The following is a 19,944-nucleotide window of genomic DNA, read 5'->3' as shown; positions in this document are numbered from 1 at the left end:
TGCTACTCTACACTGCTCAAAACTCGTGTTTGAATTATCAATGGCAAATTCTTTAAATATAAAATACGTACTTACAGACTGTGAGTCAGAAGCACCAGACTGTCCTTGCAAAGTTGGAATTGCCCCACTTTATAGAAACAGACACCGGCATTGTAGGCTAATCTAACAGGAAACAGTCCTCATCCTCCGCAAAATGCGCAGCACACATCTGGATATTTGGGTTGTACTGTTCTGGAACAGTGTTGTAAATACAACTTAACCACTGATTTCTAGTTGTGTCCTCTTTTGGAAGGCCAAACAAAGTAATTTCGCTTTCACAACGAAACACACAGCGTCACACACTGCGGGCTAGCGTGAGGAACGGCCGGTCGGTTAGAGTGAGCGGCGGCCGGCGGGCTTGTGGCAACCACATGTGACGACCCCGGGCTGGACTCCGCTTTGTCCACGGTGAAAGCCGATCCGGCGATCCACAGCGATCCATTTTTGGGTGAACTAACCCTTTAAGTGTGACAAATGTGCAAAAACTTATTTAAAAAAAAACCGGGAAGGGGGAAAAAACCTTTTCACGGCACTGTATATATTTAAATGTCTCTTCGTGGGATTCTACATGTATGTTCACTTTAACACTAGGACAAGCACTGCTTTATATGTACTTGTAATGTAACAAATGAATGTGTATTTTAATGTTACAACTGCTCAGCTGTTCCTAACAAATTAAGACTTTAAAAAAAAATTAAGTACTAGTTATTTCTCATTATTGGCAATATTGTCAAAATCACAATGTATTTCAATGTTGCTTTTGAATGTTTTGCACAATGTAAAAATTAAATCTTTATTGCGTTCTTTATTATATTCTACAATTCACTACATTACAGTTCACTTTTGAACATTCTGTGAGTCCTATCATTATTTTAGTCAAACTATTTCTACTGTTCCTAATATCTAAGATGTTTGAATCTTGAATTCTGTTTTATTCCAAACAAGTTTCTGTATAATTTATGGCTTTAAACAGTTGTTATATTTCTCAAGCATGTAAATTCGCATCCAGCTGTTGCTCTTATTTAGCAACTTGTTAGCAACTTAAAAAAATGGATTGAAATAATGGGTAAATTATATAACGGATACTAATAATGGAGCCACTATAATAGAAGGCTTTAATTTTACTAGGACTTCTGTATTCTACATATCTTTGTTTTTGAGCAGAAAACTGATCAGTTGGAAAAATCATGGTTACTACCAAAGATATTTTAAAAAATAAGATTAAAGATTTTAAGTTTTAAATCTTAAACTACATCTAGATTTTAAGCAACCCTGCTGAACCCCCCCCCCCATCACTCTATTGGTTTCCACTACAAATACCATTACAAACCATCAGCTTTTAACTATTAAAACCATTAAAAATGGTTTTCTGTAGTGTGTTTGGGGGACATATTCCATTAGGATTTAGCGTTTCTAACAAGCCACCAATAGAAGGTGACCAATTACTAGTAGAGACCCACAGGGTCCATTACAGTTTCCATTTAAACCAATACAAGTCCCATTATAACCAGTAAAACCATTACAAATTCTGTGATGCTTTCTATTGTTTTTTTTTCAGCAGGGAAGTCTGCATTTATAGAAGTTAAAAAACCTCAATAAATAAATACAAAGTTTAAAATATGTTATTGTTCTTTGACTAAAAGTGAAGGGTAATCAATTATAGTTGCGTTGACCGTGACTATAACATAGTAGTTTAAAACGCAAATGGCATAACATTGGTCATTTTTGACCCACAGGGTCCATTACAGTTTCCATTTAAACCAATACAAGTCCCATTATAACCAGTAAAACCGTTACAAATTCTGTGATGCTTTCTATTGTTTTTTTTTCAGCAGGGAAGTCTGCATTTATAGAAGTTAAAAAACCTCAATAAATAAATACAAAGTTTACAAAACTGCAGTTTTTTTGGAAAACAATTTTTCGTTTCACAGATTTATTTCACTTATAAAGTCTCATGTAATATCGGATATATTAATGCAAATTTACAAATATAAACCCCAACTTTGTATTGCTAAGTCAATTTAATTGGTACGTTATATTACATAGTGGGTATTGTATTTAATGCCTCCAAAATGTGTGTGATTGAGTTGTACCTATAATTATATACTTGGCATTTATTGACTTTTTTTTCTACTATGGGTTATTATGTTAAAATATGTTATTGTTCTTTGACTAAAAGTGAAGGGTAATCAATTATAGTTGCGTTGACCGTGACTATAACATAGTAGTTTAAAACGCAAATGGCATAACATTGGTCATTTTAATTTTTATTATGAGTTTGGCGAATGTTTGGGGGCGGGGTCACTCTGTAACCCGGAAGCAGATTGTGGTGAATGACGCGAACCTTTAGGATCGAATGGACAGACAGTAAAAAGATGGCGGATGACAAGAGCAATAGCATAGGCAGTCATTCCACTAATAAACGGTTCTGGAGCCCTTCTGTTCGCGGGGCGGCGGTGGTGTTTATCGGTATACTGTTGGCCGAGCCTGCGCGAGCCACCACGCACTGGGTGGTGACAGAGGACGGCAAAATCCAACAGCAGGTACGCGACTGTGTCGTGTTTAGTCACTCCATCGCTCTCTAGGCTATATTTACAAGACAAGATATTAACAGTTGTCAGCAGTAGCGTTCTAATCTGATTGTTACTCACTAACACTGCTTTATACAGCTGTCAGACAGATGCGTGTGTCGAGCTCATGTGTTGACCGCTGTTGTCTGCTGCTTATCACGATATAATCGCGCACTAGTGTGTAGTGATTCAGTAATACTGTCCAGATCATCAGCCTGATTTGGCTTCTTGATGTCTAATAATCTCTGACCTCATATCTGTCCCATAGTGACTCTTGCTGAAAGCATGTGTGCGCATTGATTTAGCCTTTGCCTTTTTCATGCTCCCTTTCCTTTTCAGGTGGATTCTCCTCTTAACTTGAAACATCCCCACCATTTAGTTCTTTTCATGCAACAAGAGACTCGTGTGAACTACCTCAAGAAGTTAGAGGTGATGCTAAGCCTCACATTCATCATAACCTAAAAGGGTCTTTTACAATGTACTTTGTCTTGAAGAAGGCAGCTCTAGAAGTAAAGGTATGCTTCCCTAATCGCTTGTCTGACAGTGAGTTATTGTACATTTTGCAGAAACAACTAGTTGCTCAGAAGATTCACATTGAAGAGAACGAGGACCGGGATACTGGTTTGGAGCAGCGACATTATAAAGAGGATGCTGACTGTGTCACCGCTAAAGTTGCTCTGGGAGACTTGGATCTCTATGATGGCACTTTTATATCCCTGGAGAGCAAAGACATAAAGTAAGTGGTGTTTGCTTGTGTTTTTATGTAGTTATTTTAATTGTTATTATCAAATACGTCATTATGGTTTTATTGTTGCGGTTTTCTAGTCCAGAGGATTTTTTGGATCCGATATCTCCTCTACCTCCAGACCTGGAAAAACCTGACTGCGCTAAAATTCTGGATCTCCCTTATAGCATTCATGCATTTCAGCACCTCAGGGTGAGTGCTTTGAGTGTTTTAAGCTTTACCCATAGATACACTACTGGTTAAAAGGTTTCTTAAGAAGACTTTTATGCTCATCAAGCCTGCATTTATTTGATTTAAAAAATACAGTAAAAACCGTAATATTGTGAAATGTTATTACAATTGAAACTATTTTCTTTTTTAATATATTTTAAAATGTAATTTATTCCTGTAAGTGTTTTAAGCTTTACCCATAGATACACTACTGGTTAAAAGGTTTCTTAAGAAGACTTTTATGCTCATCAAGCCTGCATTTATTTGATTTAAAAAATACAGTAAAAACCGTAATATTGTGAAATGTTATTACAATTGAAACTATTTTCTATTTTAATATATTTTAAAATGTAATTTATTCCTGTAGTAAAGCTGAATTTTCAGCAGACATTACTCCAGTATTCAGTGTCACACGATCTTTCAGAAATCATTCTAATATACTGATTTATATACATTTATTATTCAATAAAAGCAGCTTTGTTGAACATTAAATGCTTGATGAACAAAAACATTAAAGCTATCATAATTATTCAAAATATGTGGGCATAGCATTTAAAAATGGAGTCAAATGAATGCGAGCTTGCAGTGTAGGGTTTAAACAGACTCAATGATTGGAGACGTCCTGCATGCATCACGAGAGAAGTCTGTTGTTTTCTCTAGAAGGTCCAGTTATGTAATTTTGTTTTAACATTATGTGATCAACAAATGAAACATGCACAGATCAATTTTTTAACATTAAGATCTATAAGAGGCATTTAGAAAATACAAAGGTGAATTTTCATCTTATGCCAACTTTACTCTCGAGCATGGGCTTATTGACTTCTTGCTCATTGTTTTTTTTCCCCCTCTCAGGGTGTACAGGAGAAGGTAAACTTAACATCACCCTTGCTTTCAAAGGATGACCCAATCTTTACCTCCCTGTCTCTTAAGCTGGGACAGAGTGTGGATGAGATTGGGCATCGGATACACCAGGCCCTTCTAAAAGTAAGTTGATTTGCTTGATTTCTAAAGTTCAGGGTTCTCACCTGAAATGTTGCAGTTGTGATTTCTAGGCTGGAAAAGTAGTATTTTCTATAGTGACTGGAAATCTTTGTAGTTATATTCTCCTAATATAAGATTATTGTGCTTCATAAGATGAAACCCAGCATTAAAATGCACAATAAGGAACATTTTTAGCTTTGAGTCACAAAGGCATCTTTGTCAAAATCAAAGCTAATAAATATTTTTAAGGTGCATAAAGGGCTTTACTTTGAGCATCTTTGCTTAGAAAGCCGCGTCCTTCTTCTAACCACAGTAAATGTCAGGTATTTTTAAGGTTGCATGATATTTTTTTCCTCTAAGTTGCCGTTTTTAAAGGCTTGTAGATAATAACAGAAGTCAGCTGAAATTGTCATTTCTCAAGATTAATGATGACTGTCTTTTTCTCACTTTCTAAGAATTCCTCTTCATGGGTGCTTTATAACTTGGCCTCCTTCTACTGGCGGATGAAGAATGAACCCAGGCGAGCTGTGGACTGTGTGGTCCGTGCCCTCCATTTTTCTCCAAGGTAAAGTGAAATGGCACATTGATACAAATGGCAGATGTATAGTGGGCATAGCTTATCAACAGTGAAATCAGTGTTTTGTCACCTGCGCAAAGCCTTGCATAAGTTGTTTTACATAAATTTGCCTGTACTTCCTCTCCTTTTGCAGGCAGCACAAAGATGTTGCTCTCATCAATATGGCTAACATACTTCACAGAGCACACTTCTCGGCTGATGCCGCCATTCTCGCCCACGCTGCTCTGGATCTTACCACCGATCTCCTAACCAGCCATTACACCCTGGGCAACATTTACGCTGTGAGTGCAGCATTTTGAAGAAGAGGGATAGTTTCTGAAAATAAAATTTTTAAATGTTTTTGAACGTCCTCATAATCCTCTGTGCACATGCACTTTCTACTGGACAGGAAATGGCAGTTTTTCTTTAGTGTCTGATTTCTTTGTTTGTATCAAATGACACTCACTTCCTTGTTGCATCTCTCTCCCTTCCTCCTGTCTCTCTGGTAGATGTTGGGGGAGTATAATCACTCCGTGCTGTGCTATGAGCAGGCCCTGCAGGCTCAGCCGGGCTTTGAGCAGGCCCTGAGGAGGAAACATGCCGTCCTCTGTCAGCAGAAGCTGGAGCAGAGGCTTGAGGCTCAACATCGGTAACACAGACTATTTGTTTTCTCATTGACTGCTGTGACTTTGACTCTCTTTTTCAGTGCAATTACTCTTGAGTCTCGTTAAGAAAACGAATACTAAAAAGTATTAGGCTTGCCGCGATAGACGTTGCTGACGGTGATACCGGTGTTAAGCCGCAACACCAGTTACGTCACTTGCCCACCGCGTCACCGACCACTACCATCGTTTTGATTTTTTATAGTAATAAAAATACTTTAGTTCAGTAAAAGAACAGACACTACAATTAAAAACGGAATGCGGCTGCTCAATGCAGCGTGCCGAACGACAGTAGCATCACTGATCAGATTTCATTTCTCCAGTGAGGCCTTGAGTCGAGCTGACTGACAAGAAGAGTGAGGTGAGACAGACAAGACGATAGCGGATGATTTAGTTTCGAAACGAAATGCAAAAGCGCCTATTTGGCAATATTTTGGATTTTGCTAATAAACGTTCTATGTTTCTTATTTATTTGGTTATATATTATACATGTTTACTTATTTCCAGTTTTGTATACCTATTATAATGTAGGTATATAATGTATATACCTATAAACCTATTAAGTTATTTGTTATTTTATATTAGGCATAGCCTGCCCTATAGCATGGTGTATTTTTATTTGTTTTGTTAATAAAAGTTCTTTGTTTTATATATAGGCTAAAGTGAGTTTGACGTTGTATTTTGTTGTTGCATTTAAGCAATTGACGCCGAACTGCCGCTAATTCAAAAGTGAAAGTAAAATGCGCTCGACGCTTTTAAGCTATTTAAAAGTGAAGGAAAGCGAGGAAAAGAGGGAAAATTCAAACGAACTAAAAACGAACAATTGCTTTACTCCGAATTGCCGCTATTTGAAAGTGAAAGTAAAATGCGCACACCGCTTTGTGGAAGGAAAGCGAGAAAAAGAGGGAAGGCCCCGCCCCCGCTCCACAGTTTTCAGTGTCACATGATTCTTCAGGTGCACACAAAAAAAAGATATTTGTAATGGGCTTTAAATTATAGTGTTTTCACACTAGAGGTTTGATTAAACAAAAAGTTAGATTTGTTTCATTTGGAAGTCGACTTACAAACTAAGAACCACACATCATGTGTTAAACACCGAGTGAAGTGCTGTTGTAAATGTATATTTTGTGATATTGTGTAAATTCTGACACAATGTTGACAGTATTTTGGTAGTTACCCCAGATAAACAAAATCCAAGCAAATGACGATGCTTTCCAATTGTAACATTCAGACTTGAGCATTTGTTTTCTGGCAGTGATGATAAATATCTTGCAGTTGTTCTGTTGATGACAAGGAAGAGGGCACAAATTAATCTTTGAGTTTGTGCTCAGAAAAGTGCGTCTTCCCTGACTCTTTGTCCAGGTCTTTGCAACGCACCCTGAATGAACTGAAGGAGTACCAAAAGCAGCATGATCATTACCTGAGGCAGCAGGAGATGCTGGACAAGCACAAGCTCATTCAGGAAGAGCAGATCCTGCGAAATATCATCCACGAGACCCAAATGGCTAAAGAAGCTCAACTCGGTTAGACTGCATGTTTTACCTTTCAATTCCAATCATACAGTTTCTGTAACATAGACCCACAAACTCAAGATTGTGCAGTATACTGGATCAACAAGTTTCGCAAGCCTGCCAGATCTATTTGGCGCCACGTTTGTTCTCTTCCCCTGTTGATTGCAGGAATGCGGATAATAGGACTTAAATGTTTTGTTTCAGGAAATCACCAAATGTGTCATATGGGCCAGCAGAAGTTCACCCTGCATTGCCCGTATGACTTGCCTGTACGGTATCACCGTGGAGAACTGTTTGAAAATGTCCACTACATTCAGGTGAAACTGAAAACACACCATTCTAATTATTTTGCTTTGTGTGTGTTAATATTTAGAATAAATATTGAAGTAGTTTACTCGATTTCTACACAATAAAATATTTAGCCGAAATTGCAAAATGTATATCATTATTTAAGTTCCTATGGAGTTTCAAAATGTGACTTTTTCATGTCTAGAAAAAACATTTAAAATTAGTAATATCTTGATTTTTTTTAGTTGTTGTAGCTTATTTAAATGCTTGAATCCTTGAGGGCGCCTTAGGAGTGTGTGGAGGCCCCCTAGTAGACCCTGGCCCTCTGGTTGAGAAGCATCGGTCTATAGTAATGCCAGTCCACAAATTTCAGTGGACAAGCAGTGTTTCATGTAACAACAGTGGATCATATTATTGTTTTGTTTGCGTGACCACTATACCCTACTTTGACTGCTTGCAAAACTATTTTTGTATGCGGATCAGAATTAAACAAATTAGCTGAGAAGCTGAAACTAACTTGTTTATAAAACGGTTGTATGAAAGCAATACTTTACATGTGATAAAGTTGTTGATGATATTCAGTATAACATCAGTCTTCTTTGTTATATTGCTTAAGTGTCAACCTCCTCTTTTTTTCCTGTGTGTACGCGTGCTTGTAGTTTGGTGAGGAAGTGTCAGTAGCCAGCAGTGTTGCTCTGGTGTCCGAGTTGAGTGTGAATGAGAGTCACAGTCCTCAGCAGTCCTACACCGTGTCTTTAGGACGGGAACCTGCAGCCCACTGGGACAAGGAGACCACCTCCACCGATGTAAGAGTGTGTCGATTTTTTTATTTATTTTATTTTTTGGTAAACCCTGCTATTGTTAGCTGAAAACAACAGAATTAGCCTAACATTTTAATTAACACAAATGCATGAGTAGGAGTTGTTTTGAACTTTTTGAATGAGAAGTTCTTCAGACAGATTACATGATATATTAATTATTGGCACATTTATTTTTTGGCATATTTTTATCTGCATATGTTGTTTATATATGTTAGAACACAGTATAAAGGTGTGTTCAAGCCATGTTCGAATTATTGTAATTATGAGATTCTGACTTCGAACTAAGTTCTGACTGAACTAGTCAAACTCGTTGTTAAAACTTTTTGAATTATACAAGTATACCACCTGACCATTGCAATGAAAACACTCAAAATGTTGGAAGGTTTAGCCATAAAATGTAGTTATCTTAAAGGGATAGTTCACCCAAAAATGAAAATTCTGTCATTAATTACTCACCCTCATGGTGTTCCAAACCCGTAAGACCTTTCATTTTCGTAACATTCTCTGACCCTCCCATACACTCGTACTCTGACCCTCCCATGTCGTGGACGCGTGTTCAAGACAGTACCATGACGCAAGCATGTGGCGGCGCCGGTGCTGACCCAGATCCGGCGTGATGATGTTCAACGTCATCATGCCAGATCTTGCATCATGGTACTGTCGTGAATGTGCATCCACAAGTGACGCAGTAGAGATGAAAATGTGGGGGATATAGATAAGTGTGAAGTACAGATAGAATTGAAGAATCAGTAACTTTATAATGAACATTTGTATAATATATATTTTTTTTTATACAACATAGTTACTGTGGACCATTAAGCTCAGAAAAGGATGAAAAAACGCTATAAATGCACCATTAAAGTTGTCATTATGACTTGTGTGTTAAAGAGTAAATAATATAAAGTGCAACATAGAAGCCATATGATAGTTTTGTGTAAGTAATAGACCCAAATGTAAGACACTAGTATTGACTGATTATCATTATCTGGGCTGCAACTTTCAAATCATACACAATTACACATATTTTGAAATGTAATTTTTAAATTGTAAAATTTTAAAAATCTAATCACTGCCATTACTCCAGTTGTTAGTGTTATGTGATCATTAAAATCCCTCAAACCATTCTAATGCTGATTTGTTGTTCTAGAAATGTTTTTTTTTTTATCAATGTTGGAAACATTTGTGTTGCTAAATATTTTGTGGAAACATTATTTTCAGCATAGTTAAATGAATAGAAACTAGTAATAGAAATCTTTTATAACAATGTAGACTTTTTTTTACTGTCACCTGTGATCAGTTTTATGCATCTTTGCTGAATAAAAATATTAATTTCTTTTGTGGGAAAAAAATGTTGACCCTACAGTGGTGGTGTTGGTTGGTGCAATGATGCTTTTATAGTACTACTTTGGCCTTTTAGGATCTGAACAACACATAGTCACTGTCATGATAATGATTTCTATGTGAAGGTTCTTTAAAAGTTATTTTTGTGTATGGGTTTCTTACACTAATATTGCAACTTAATGAGCATGAGTAAATAATGACAGATGGTTCCATTTTAGAAATTGTTAGCTGCTCATAATTGGTTGTCAGATTGTCTGCTTGCAACATTTGAATGTAAAACTAGGATTGTGATGGTAAAAACAAAAGCTTTACCGAAGGTCAAATGGAATGTCATTTTCTCTCAGATGAGTGGGCCGCTGTGGATGATACAGAATGAAGCAGGTCTTTTCTGGCGTGCTAAAGGAAATGGCACACAAGCTTTGGCTTGTCTGCGTCAGGCGCTCCATTCTGCCCCTCCTCAGCACAGAGACATGCCTCTGATCAACACTGCCAACCTGCTGCTGCACTACGGCCTGCATGACGAGGCCCATGAGCTGCTGCAACAGGCCCTGCAGATCAACCGCTCCGAGGTATGCACACTGACACTGACCTATAATGGAGACTTTATATTGAACACCACACCTTTTCAGCGCAGACTACTACTACCCAGTTTACACTGTAAGTGATTACATAACTAGGATGCAGTGTAGACAGCTTGTTGATTACAATGTTAAGTACAATCTAATTTTGACATGACACCCATGAAAATATTCCTTTGATGCCACAGAAGAATTTAAATGTCAGACATACAGACAATATTGCACAAAAAAAAGTATACATTTATGTGGTTAGAAAAATCTGACTCTGTGCTTTCATATGCTGTTGATAAAATTTAACATGCATAGAAACCAAAGTATACCTTGGGCTTTACTCATTTGATTATTGTGCTAGCTGTTCTGCTGAAATGTGGCGAGCTGCTTGTCAGATTACTGAAGACTTGCAAAAACATGCAAGTGGCACTTCAAAGTTGAATTTCTCATATTTTCATTTATATATGTGTCAGAGTGCATTCATTTTATCAAATAGTTTTCTTTGGAATTGATCACACTAACAGGTTAAATTGACAGCCCAAAGTATACATTTATTTCACCCCAAAATGAAAATTTGCTGAAAATTACTCCCCCTCAGGCCATCCAAGGTGAAGTTTAAATTTGTGGTCACACCTTAGTTTAGGGACCAGCTCTCACTATTAACTAATTATTGACTATGACTTTTGCCTCAATAAACTCATAATTTGCTGCTTATTAATAGTAAAGTAGTTAAGTTTAGGTAGGGGGCAGGGTTAAAAAATCTAAAATATGGTCATGTTGAATAAGTCATTAATATGTGCTTTATAAGTACTAATAAACAGCCATATGCTAGTAATATGCATGCTAACAAGCAACTAGTTAATAGTGAGAGAATTGGTCACTAAATTAAAGTGTTGCCAAATTTGTTTCTACATTGGATCAGATTTGGAGAGAAATTTAGCTTTACATCTCTTGCTCACCAATGGATCCACTGCAGTGAATGGGTGCTGTCAGAATGAATCATTAAGATGGTCACTTCAAACTTTAGCGTCCTATTAAATAGTCCATAATCCAAAATATTGTATTCTCCATTGAAAAGGTCATCTTTTCTGAATCAGGAGAAAAATATGCACAGATCAAGCATTGTTTACAAATGAAAGCATTCTGAAACTTTTCTTACCAAATATGTCAGTGGACTTGGACGAGAGAGGTCTTTACTGGGTGAAGCATTTTTATGGATTATGAACTCGGTAGACTCTATTTTGGCCAGAAGTGATGGTTTAAAGTTAAAATGCCTTAATGATTTATTACAAAAATCAATGCAGCTTTTCACTTTACAAGACGTTAATTGATGGACTGGCTTTGTATTGATAACTTGTGATGTTTTTATCAGCTGTTTGAACTCTCGTTCTGACTGCACCCATTCACTTGCAAAAGATCTATTGTTGTACAAGTGATGTAATGCTATATTTCTACAATCTTTTCCAATACAAGCTTATCTGCACCTTGAATGACTTCAACACATAAATTTCATTTTTAGGTTAGCTATTCCTTTAGTCAAAACAGAGAAGTTTATGTACATAAATGTACCTTTCTCTCTCTCTCTTTTTTACACCAGCCTCACACCCTGTTAAGTCTGGTCAACGTTCACCTCTCTCAGGGAAACCTGACTGGAGCTCTGGCCGTGTTTCGTCGGGCCCTGACTCTCACAGTTCATTGTCCCCAGTGTCGTGCCAGCCTGCCTCTAATGCGCTGTCTCCAGTTTTACCCCTTCCTTTACAATCTCCAGCACCAGGCCTGTCCATGTAAGTAGCCTCCTCTGTAAACCTGTGGGACCCTTTCAACACTGAACCGAGAGTCCCCCCCCCCAGACAGCTATCCCACTTCACCTTCATCCATTACTCACTCTTTCCTCCTCCCTGGTGTTGCAGCCTCAGCGGCAGCGCTCTCTTTTTATAGCCAGGCACTGTAATCTTTGAGCCAATTTTAGACTCTTTACCGTTGCATCTTCTATTCTGGGTTTGCTCCATTCCCTCTTCTGCTCCCCTTTTCTCTTCTCCTCAGCATCCTGCACTGCTCCCCTTCTCTAGCTCAGCTCTCTCTCCCCTGGCACTCTTCTGAGTGAGAGAGACTTTGAAATAGCGAAATCGTGTCCTCGATAATTCAGGGCACTGAAAATAGCACAGGCTTTATTTAGATGCCGCTGCGCTCTGCAGACAAAAATGAACTCATTGTCCTCTTCTTGTTTGGGGGAACTCTGAGCTATTGATTTAGTGATTAATATGGCAAACCCCTTTTGAACTAACACACTTTTCACTTATACAACAATGTGAATGGTGAATGTGTGTCCTAGTGGCTTCTGTTTCTACCTTCTTATAAATAATGCAGTTGTATTGATTTGAAAAATCTAAGTTAAGCAACATGTGAGCTGAATTGTGTGTGTGTGTGTGTGTGTGTGTGTGTGTGTGTGTGTGTAGCTGGCTCTGGCTGTGAGGCTGAGGAAGACACCGAGCTGGAGGAATGGGACACGGCCAGCAGCAGCAGCAGGCAGGAGGCCTGGGACACTGATGCCATGCCTGTGTCTGCTTTAGAAGACTCTCTTCTCTTTGAGAGTAAGATTAATAATGAAGCTTATGGGGGCTTCTTTCTCTGTGTTTGATGTTCATATACAATACAGTGGACTCAGTCCAACATTCTGAGACCACTAAAAAAAAATACTTCTATGTTGCATTTATTATTAGCATAACAATTTAAGTGAGTTCACATACTTAATGTCACAAGTGTTTATTCCATTAGTGACTTAGAAATGGCATTAAATCTGAAATATCTCTTATTTATTTATTTATTTGTATGTTTATTTTTTACATTATAGCGTTTATTTTTGACATTATTCAAACCCCTAAATCTTTGTTTCAAGGTTTGCGGTCTCAGAATTTTAGACTCCACTGTATATCTACAATATATTGGAAATGTTGTGACAGTTGTCAGACAGAATTTGACCTCATCAGTGTTCACATTAGCAAAATCTCTGCAAAAAAAACGTGTCTAGAAAAATAGGTCAATATTGTAGCGATGTATGAAGCACATCTCTCACAGAATTCACTTTTATACCAAGTAGCTTTCTGTTGGCAAATGTGGTAAAATCGCACGACAAATTTGAACTTGCTGCGAAATCTGCATGTGGAAATCTTTTGCTCTCATGTGAAATTCACAAATGTGTGGATTCCTATTAAAAATGTGTGTATTTCACCCACTTCGAAATGTAAATGTAACCAGGGTTTTAGGGTCTCTCTGTAAAGGAAAGTATACTGCAATACTACACATTCAAAATCTGTGAATTTTATCTCTTCATCAACTCTTTTTGATTATTTGATCTGACTACTAGAAGTTAACTTTACCTATATTACCTATCAATAATTTGAAATATGTAATTGCAATTTTCATACAAAAACCCAACAGATTGTGTTTCATGTGAATCATTTATTAATAGTCACTTTCCCCATGCTTTATAAACTTAAACATATATTAATTGTAAGCCTTTACATGTTAAATTTGACATTTTTACTCCAGATTTAATTTAAAAATGTGAAAAAAGGCTCTGTGATGGTAACTGTCCTGTCCTTGCTAAATTAAACGGAGTGTAGTGAGGCCATGTGATATAGCAATATAGCACAGCACTATGTTAAAGATTTATGGTTGCATATTTTATACTGTTTTATATTTCATGTTGTTTCACTTACTATTTTTAAACAATAGCTGGCAGAATACACAACAGTGTGACAACAGTCATTGTCCGATTGAGGATGTCAATCCACATGGAAAAGAATTAATGAAATCTTCTGAACAAGGTCTTCTGCTCAACTCTTGTGTGCTTCTAAACAAGCAGCACTCTTTACCTTTTCTCTCTGTTCTTCTCTCGTCTTCTGCAGAGGTGGTGGTGGACAGCAATGGTTCAGGGGAGGCGAGTGGGCAGGACAGGGTCCGAGAGCAAAAGACTGACGGGGTGGAGGAAGAGGAGCAGGACTGGCGTCTGAGAGAAGAGCTGATAGGAGCATTTGAGGGGGCTCTGGACATGAACGGGAGGACAGGGGACCTACGGGGCATCCGCGTGCTGAAAACCGACAGGGTCATGGGGGCGAGAGCGGGAGGACCCTGCTTCGGCAACTGTGAGGATGATGAGGGAGCTGAATGGGTATGTCTCTCTGCTGAAATGCTTAAGAACTTTTTGTGTTCGTAATCAAGAAGAATTGAACTGTTTGCTGTTCTCTTCATTTCTTCAGATAACATTCCAGGTGAAACGTGTGAAAAAGCCCAAAACTGATAACTCGGAGGGCTGGGTGGGAGAAGGAGATGTTCGTCAGAGTGAACCTGCAGCAAGCAACTCCATCCTTGAGATCAGTGGACCCACAATCCCCTCGCCTGGACCCTCAGGTGCTTCCTACATGACATTTAGTATTATTTATATACAGTCTTTAATATTTGAGATATTTTAACTTTTAGGTTTATATTTTCATTTTAGTTTTAGCAAAATTAGTAGTTTAAATCTATTTCTGTTTAACTTTTTTCATTTCAGTTTTTATTTTGTCATTTTAGTCCAACTTAAACTTTCAGTTAGGTGCCAAGGCAACATTTTAAGTTTTTCATCTAATATTTGTTTTATTTCAGCTTTATTTCAGTAAACAGAAATGATTATGGTTTGTTTTGTTATAGGGGTTGTAACGGTACACAAACATGACAGTTCGGTGCGTACCTCGTTTTTTTAAGTCACGGTTTGGTATGGTTTCGGTTCAGCAGGAGGAAAAAACTAAATATAAATTGCTTCTTTTTTAATTAAACAATGGTTTACTGAACAAATTGCTCTTTCTGTAAAAAAATTCAATTATAATTACAATTTTCTTAGGGATAAAAATCTACCTCAGATTCTTCTCTAAACTAGGGAACCCTTTTACATTACTATAAGGTTACAGTTAACAACAGAGCTCAAACTTAAACTCAATTACTATTTATTTTTAACTATAATAATTAACACTCAAATAAAAAAAATTGTATGCAAACATATTTTTAAATTAACTTCTAAATTATACAATTTCTATTTGTTGTTGTGTGTAATAATTTACAGAGTGATTGTCATAACTTGTTTCATAAAGGATTTATTTAAACATATATTAAATAAAGATATCATTAACAAGTAAAGTAAAATATAATGAAGAAACGTTATAGAGTCTAATATTTCGCAAAGTGCTCTTTACTAGACTTCATTTCTCTAGCAAATAACGAGCTGTGGGCAGGACACTGATGACTTGCCTGGGGTAAATGAAATGCTATGTGACATTTTGTTTACAAGCCATTTTGAAATGCTAATTGAGCAATTACGTGAGGGGTGAGATGTCGATTCATGTTTATTTCACGTTAAAACTATTAGTAAAGATGATTAGTAGGGATGATCGTGCTCACTTGCGCTCCGCGCTGCCATCAGAACTGAGGCATTTATACAGCGATATGTCATGCCACATCAAAGAGCGTCAAAACAGCATTTATTGTCTGAATTGCCTGAAAAATAGAATGATTTTTGCATACTGAACCGAAAGACCCTTATCGAAAATTTTCGTTACAAATTACAACCCTAGTTTGTTAACAATAACAACGCTGACACCGAGATGATTCTGCTAGCTCTGTAGCTGCGAAAGGCATCATGACGTCATAATATTTTACGTGTCTTTAGAGAGATGGAAGGACTACAGCAGTCTGGGTTGGCCCGGTCCAGAGGAATGTCAGCGCACTCGTCGTGTGGACCTCACAACTGTGGCTAGTACCTGGCTGGCTGTGTCTGCCAAGAACATAGAGTAGGATATCATTCGCAAAGTCATTCTGTCAGAATACTTTCATAGCGGGCTCTTTTCCACTAACATATGACTCTGAACTCCTCACAGTATCACAGAGCATATAGACTTTGCCACACCGCTTCAGGAGCCAGCAGTGGAGCCGGTGTGTAATGCCAATCTCCCTGCCAGTATGCACACACTGGACCATCTGAGCGGAGTTGCCAACCGCGGAGGCATTCACTATACTGGAGAGAGTCAACTCAGAGAGGTGTTTTTTAATCTTCTAGATTCTGCTGATCTGAAAAGTTCTGACGTTTGTGAATGGCTGTTTTTTTTTCTCATCTCACCCTCACTCTTCTGTCACAGGTGTTGCAGAATCTGGGAAAAGATCAATTTCCCTCACAGTCTTTTGAACAAGTGGGAACACGTATTGCAAAGGTGTTGGAAAAGGTATTACACTGAGTGTTTGTTTTAAGAATGTAACTACAAGTGTGCTCACATGCTCTTTAAAAGTTGCCTTCAGTTGGGTTAAAAAAAAAAAAAAAGTATTTTTAATATCTAAATGAAATCGTACCCTTCTGGATTTGCAAAGACCTGTGCTGCTTTGTAAAGGTTTAGGCTTGGTAAGATATTGTAATGTTTCTGAAAGAAGTCTCTTATGTTTATCAAGGCTGCATTTATTTGATAAAAAATATAGTAGAAACAATAATATTGTAAAATATCACTAAAATGTACAATTATTTTCTATTATATATTTTAAAATTAAATTTATTCCTGTGAGGGTAAAGCTGAATATTCAGCAGCCATTAATCCAGTCTTCAGAGTCACATGATCCTACATAAATCATGTTAATGTGCTGATTTGGTGCTCAGTGTTGATTTATTAAGTGATTAAAAACAGTTGTGCTGCTTAGTATTTTTGTGGAAATTAAGTTACTAAAACTAAGTTTTTTTTCAGGATTCTATGATAAATAGAGTTGAAATGAGTGTCTTTACTTTCTTTTGATTAATTTAATGCATCCTTGTTGAATAAATGTTTTTATTTCTTTAAAAAAATCTTACTGACCCCAGACTTTTAAAAGGTGCTGTAGATAATGTTAGTGTAGCTTTATCCATTGTGTATTCATGTTAATGGGACTAAAATGATACCCACTAAAATGGTATGCACCTTATTTTTAACATAAGAGCGGGCGCAGCTATTTGGAACTTGAATGTGCAAGGCCTCCGGTTATTTTACCTGTACAAAAACAGTCTGTTATGCTGTTTGATATTGCAAACTGGAATTTGTTATCATCATTCATTATTGTAATCATAAACACAATGGTTTGTAGCTTTATAGTTATTTACCTTTAGCGACTAATGAATCAGAAGTCTCACACATTCAAGAAAATAGCTTACTTCCGTGTTGCAAAATAAGGTGGATACTAGGACTGACAGACAGGGCTGTAGCTGGACTATTCAAAAACCCAAACTGATGATAAAACTGTGCATGTAAACAAACTTTATGACTGTTTGTATTTCTAGCTGAGAACAACTCGATGGAAAGTTTATCAGTGAGTAATAGATTGTTCCATTTCATGATCTGGGTGATCGTTTATCCATTAGAATCAGACATCCTGGGTTCTGTCCAGCATGGCAGCATTGTACTGGAGGGTGAAAGGTCAGGGAAAGAGAGCCATCGACTGCCTCCGCCAGGCTCTGAACTACGCTCCTCACCACATGAAGGTTCTGCTAGTTCTTCTATTATTAGACTTCGTCTCCATTGGCTGGCTTGCACAAAAGCCGATCTTACTGCAAGATGTGAATATTTGTTTCTGTTGTGTTAGGATGTGCCTCTCATCAGCCTTGCCAACATCTTCCATAATGCGAGGCTATGGGAGGACGCCCTGACTGTGGCACGCATGGCAGTGGAAATTGCTCCTCACTTTGTGGTTAACCATTTTACTCTGGCAAATGTTTATATAGCTATGGTAAGTGATTTTAAGGTAAGAGTCTTATGAGGGATTTTATTGATGTTAAGTGATGACTGCATTTAATACGTACTTAATGTGTCTTCATAGGAGGAGTTTGAGAAGGCCATGCATTGGTACGAGTCGACTCTAAAACTCCAGCCAGAATTTGGGCCAGCCAAAGATCGTCTGCGCACCATCCAATGCTACCTCCTCTCCAAGAGGGACAGGCGAGCTCCCTGAGGACACAACGCGCGCACACACACACACACACACACACACACACACGCACAAACGTAACATTGTCATTGCTCCTTAATCTTAGCTATCAGTGAGGAACACAGTGTTTGTCTATTTGTTGTCTTAATTTCATAAATATAGACCATATCATATCATATCATTAACCATACTGTTAATAAGGTTGGTGTTCATTTGAGCTATGAAAACGGTTTCCCTTTTTTCTGATCTTTACAAAAAAATGTATGATGTTGTTTTAAGGCTGAAGGGTTGTTTATTTCTATAAAACATCTTGATATTCCTATAAAGGGATATTTTGGCTGGGGTCGAGATCCAATGTTTGAATGTGTCGGACTGTATTTGAATGCTATTTCTTTTAACAATAATACCAATAATACAATGCATCTTTTAGTCTCACCATATCCACATGTCCCTCTCTCGCAGCAATAGCTGCTAGGTGTATAAAGGGTGTCTTAAAATGTTATTCAGAATACAGATGGTTAAAAGAAACACTGTAGTCTTTTTACTTTACACAACCATTCTCCGATTTAGTTATGTCTAATAGTGACAGTTCAGGCTGTTGTATGCACTTTTTGTATCTGCCATCAGGGCAGGCTGAAGCATTTGGTACATCCTCCTGTTGCTTTTTATTTTTAGCTAAAAATATCCAATACTGCAAACAATTTGCCCTGATGGTTTACTGTACTGCTTTCAAACTTAGCTGACATGGAATAAATCATTAGCGTTCAGGCTGAAGACAGAGCCACTGCAAATATTTAAACTAAACAAAATATCAGTAGCAAAAATTGAGATTTCAACGGATGTATTTTCCTTTCAAAAGGGACCTTTAATAAGGAGATTGTTCTGCTCAAAGTTATAAAATACACTTCCATTCACTTTACTTTGCACAGCTGAGCTGTTGACTCTAAGATCTGATCTGTACTGTTCTATTTAATATTTAGAAAGTCGAGATAAATATTTCTGTGTCCATAGTCTATATGAAAACATACAGGTTCCTCCAGAATTAAAGTGGACATGCGGTTTTTAAAGACGTGTTTATGATTGTTTTCTGATGATTTTACTCAATTAAACTTGAATCCCAGTTCAGAACTCTTAAGCGTAAAATATAATTTGTGCTAATGTGTCTCTTTTAAAGGATCTCAACAACCTTGTGAATGGGTCACATTAAAAAAAAAAATCACCAAATCAAGCCCCTTGAAAAAAGTTTAATGTATAAAAATGGTTATTGGGATACAGGATGGATATGTTTTACTTTTAAATAATATTTACAGGGTAACTTTTATTGGCTGTAGAGGTTGATGCTATCCTGTTTTTGACCACAAGGTGGCTGTGAAGCCTCATGACATTCAATACATGAAGACGTGCCATGATGATAAACATACAGACATACAAAGGTTATTTTTGAGACTTAAGCTGCGTCCGAAATCGCATACTTCCATACTGTATAGTAGGCGAAAAACAGTATGCGAGGCGAGTAGTATGTCCGAATTCATAGTATTCGAAAAACAGTAGGCGAGAAGTACCCGGATGACCTACTACTTCCGCCCGAATTCCGTAGCATGCATACGATGGACACTACTTTTACTTACTTACTTTACTTTTAGTCATTTAGCAGACGCTTTTATCCAAAGCGACTTGCAAATA

General features: G+C 37.4%; 1 protein-coding gene across 1 annotated transcript; it reads left to right on the top strand.

Moving 5' to 3' along the window:
• The first annotated feature begins 2,372 nt into the window (after window positions 1–2,372).
• Window positions 2,373–19,328, top strand: LOC107596492 (tetratricopeptide repeat protein 17-like). The gene is made up of 22 exons (XM_016287238.1): window positions 2,373–2,582; window positions 2,949–3,038; window positions 3,176–3,345; window positions 3,435–3,546; window positions 4,417–4,548; window positions 5,001–5,110; window positions 5,256–5,403; window positions 5,611–5,750; window positions 7,126–7,286; window positions 7,479–7,591; window positions 8,222–8,368; window positions 9,943–10,293; window positions 11,891–12,077; window positions 12,750–12,884; window positions 14,202–14,464; window positions 14,553–14,703; window positions 15,995–16,115; window positions 16,203–16,362; window positions 16,461–16,544; window positions 17,699–17,818; window positions 17,920–18,063; window positions 18,154–19,328. The coding sequence occupies exons 1-22, from the start codon at window positions 2,373–2,375 to the stop codon at window positions 18,283–18,285; spliced, it is 3,381 nt and encodes a 1,126-aa protein (XP_016142724.1). The 3' UTR covers window positions 18,286–19,328.
• The last annotated feature ends 616 nt before the right edge of the window (window positions 19,329–19,944 follow it).

Source organism: Sinocyclocheilus grahami, unplaced genomic scaffold, assembly GCF_001515645.1.
Source record: "Sinocyclocheilus grahami isolate Dianchi unplaced genomic scaffold, SAMN03320097.WGS_v1.1 scaffold219.1, whole genome shotgun sequence".
In the NCBI taxonomy this organism is placed as follows: domain Eukaryota; kingdom Metazoa; phylum Chordata; class Actinopteri; order Cypriniformes; family Cyprinidae; genus Sinocyclocheilus; species Sinocyclocheilus grahami.
This window is presented reverse-complemented; position numbering and strand designations above follow the sequence as displayed.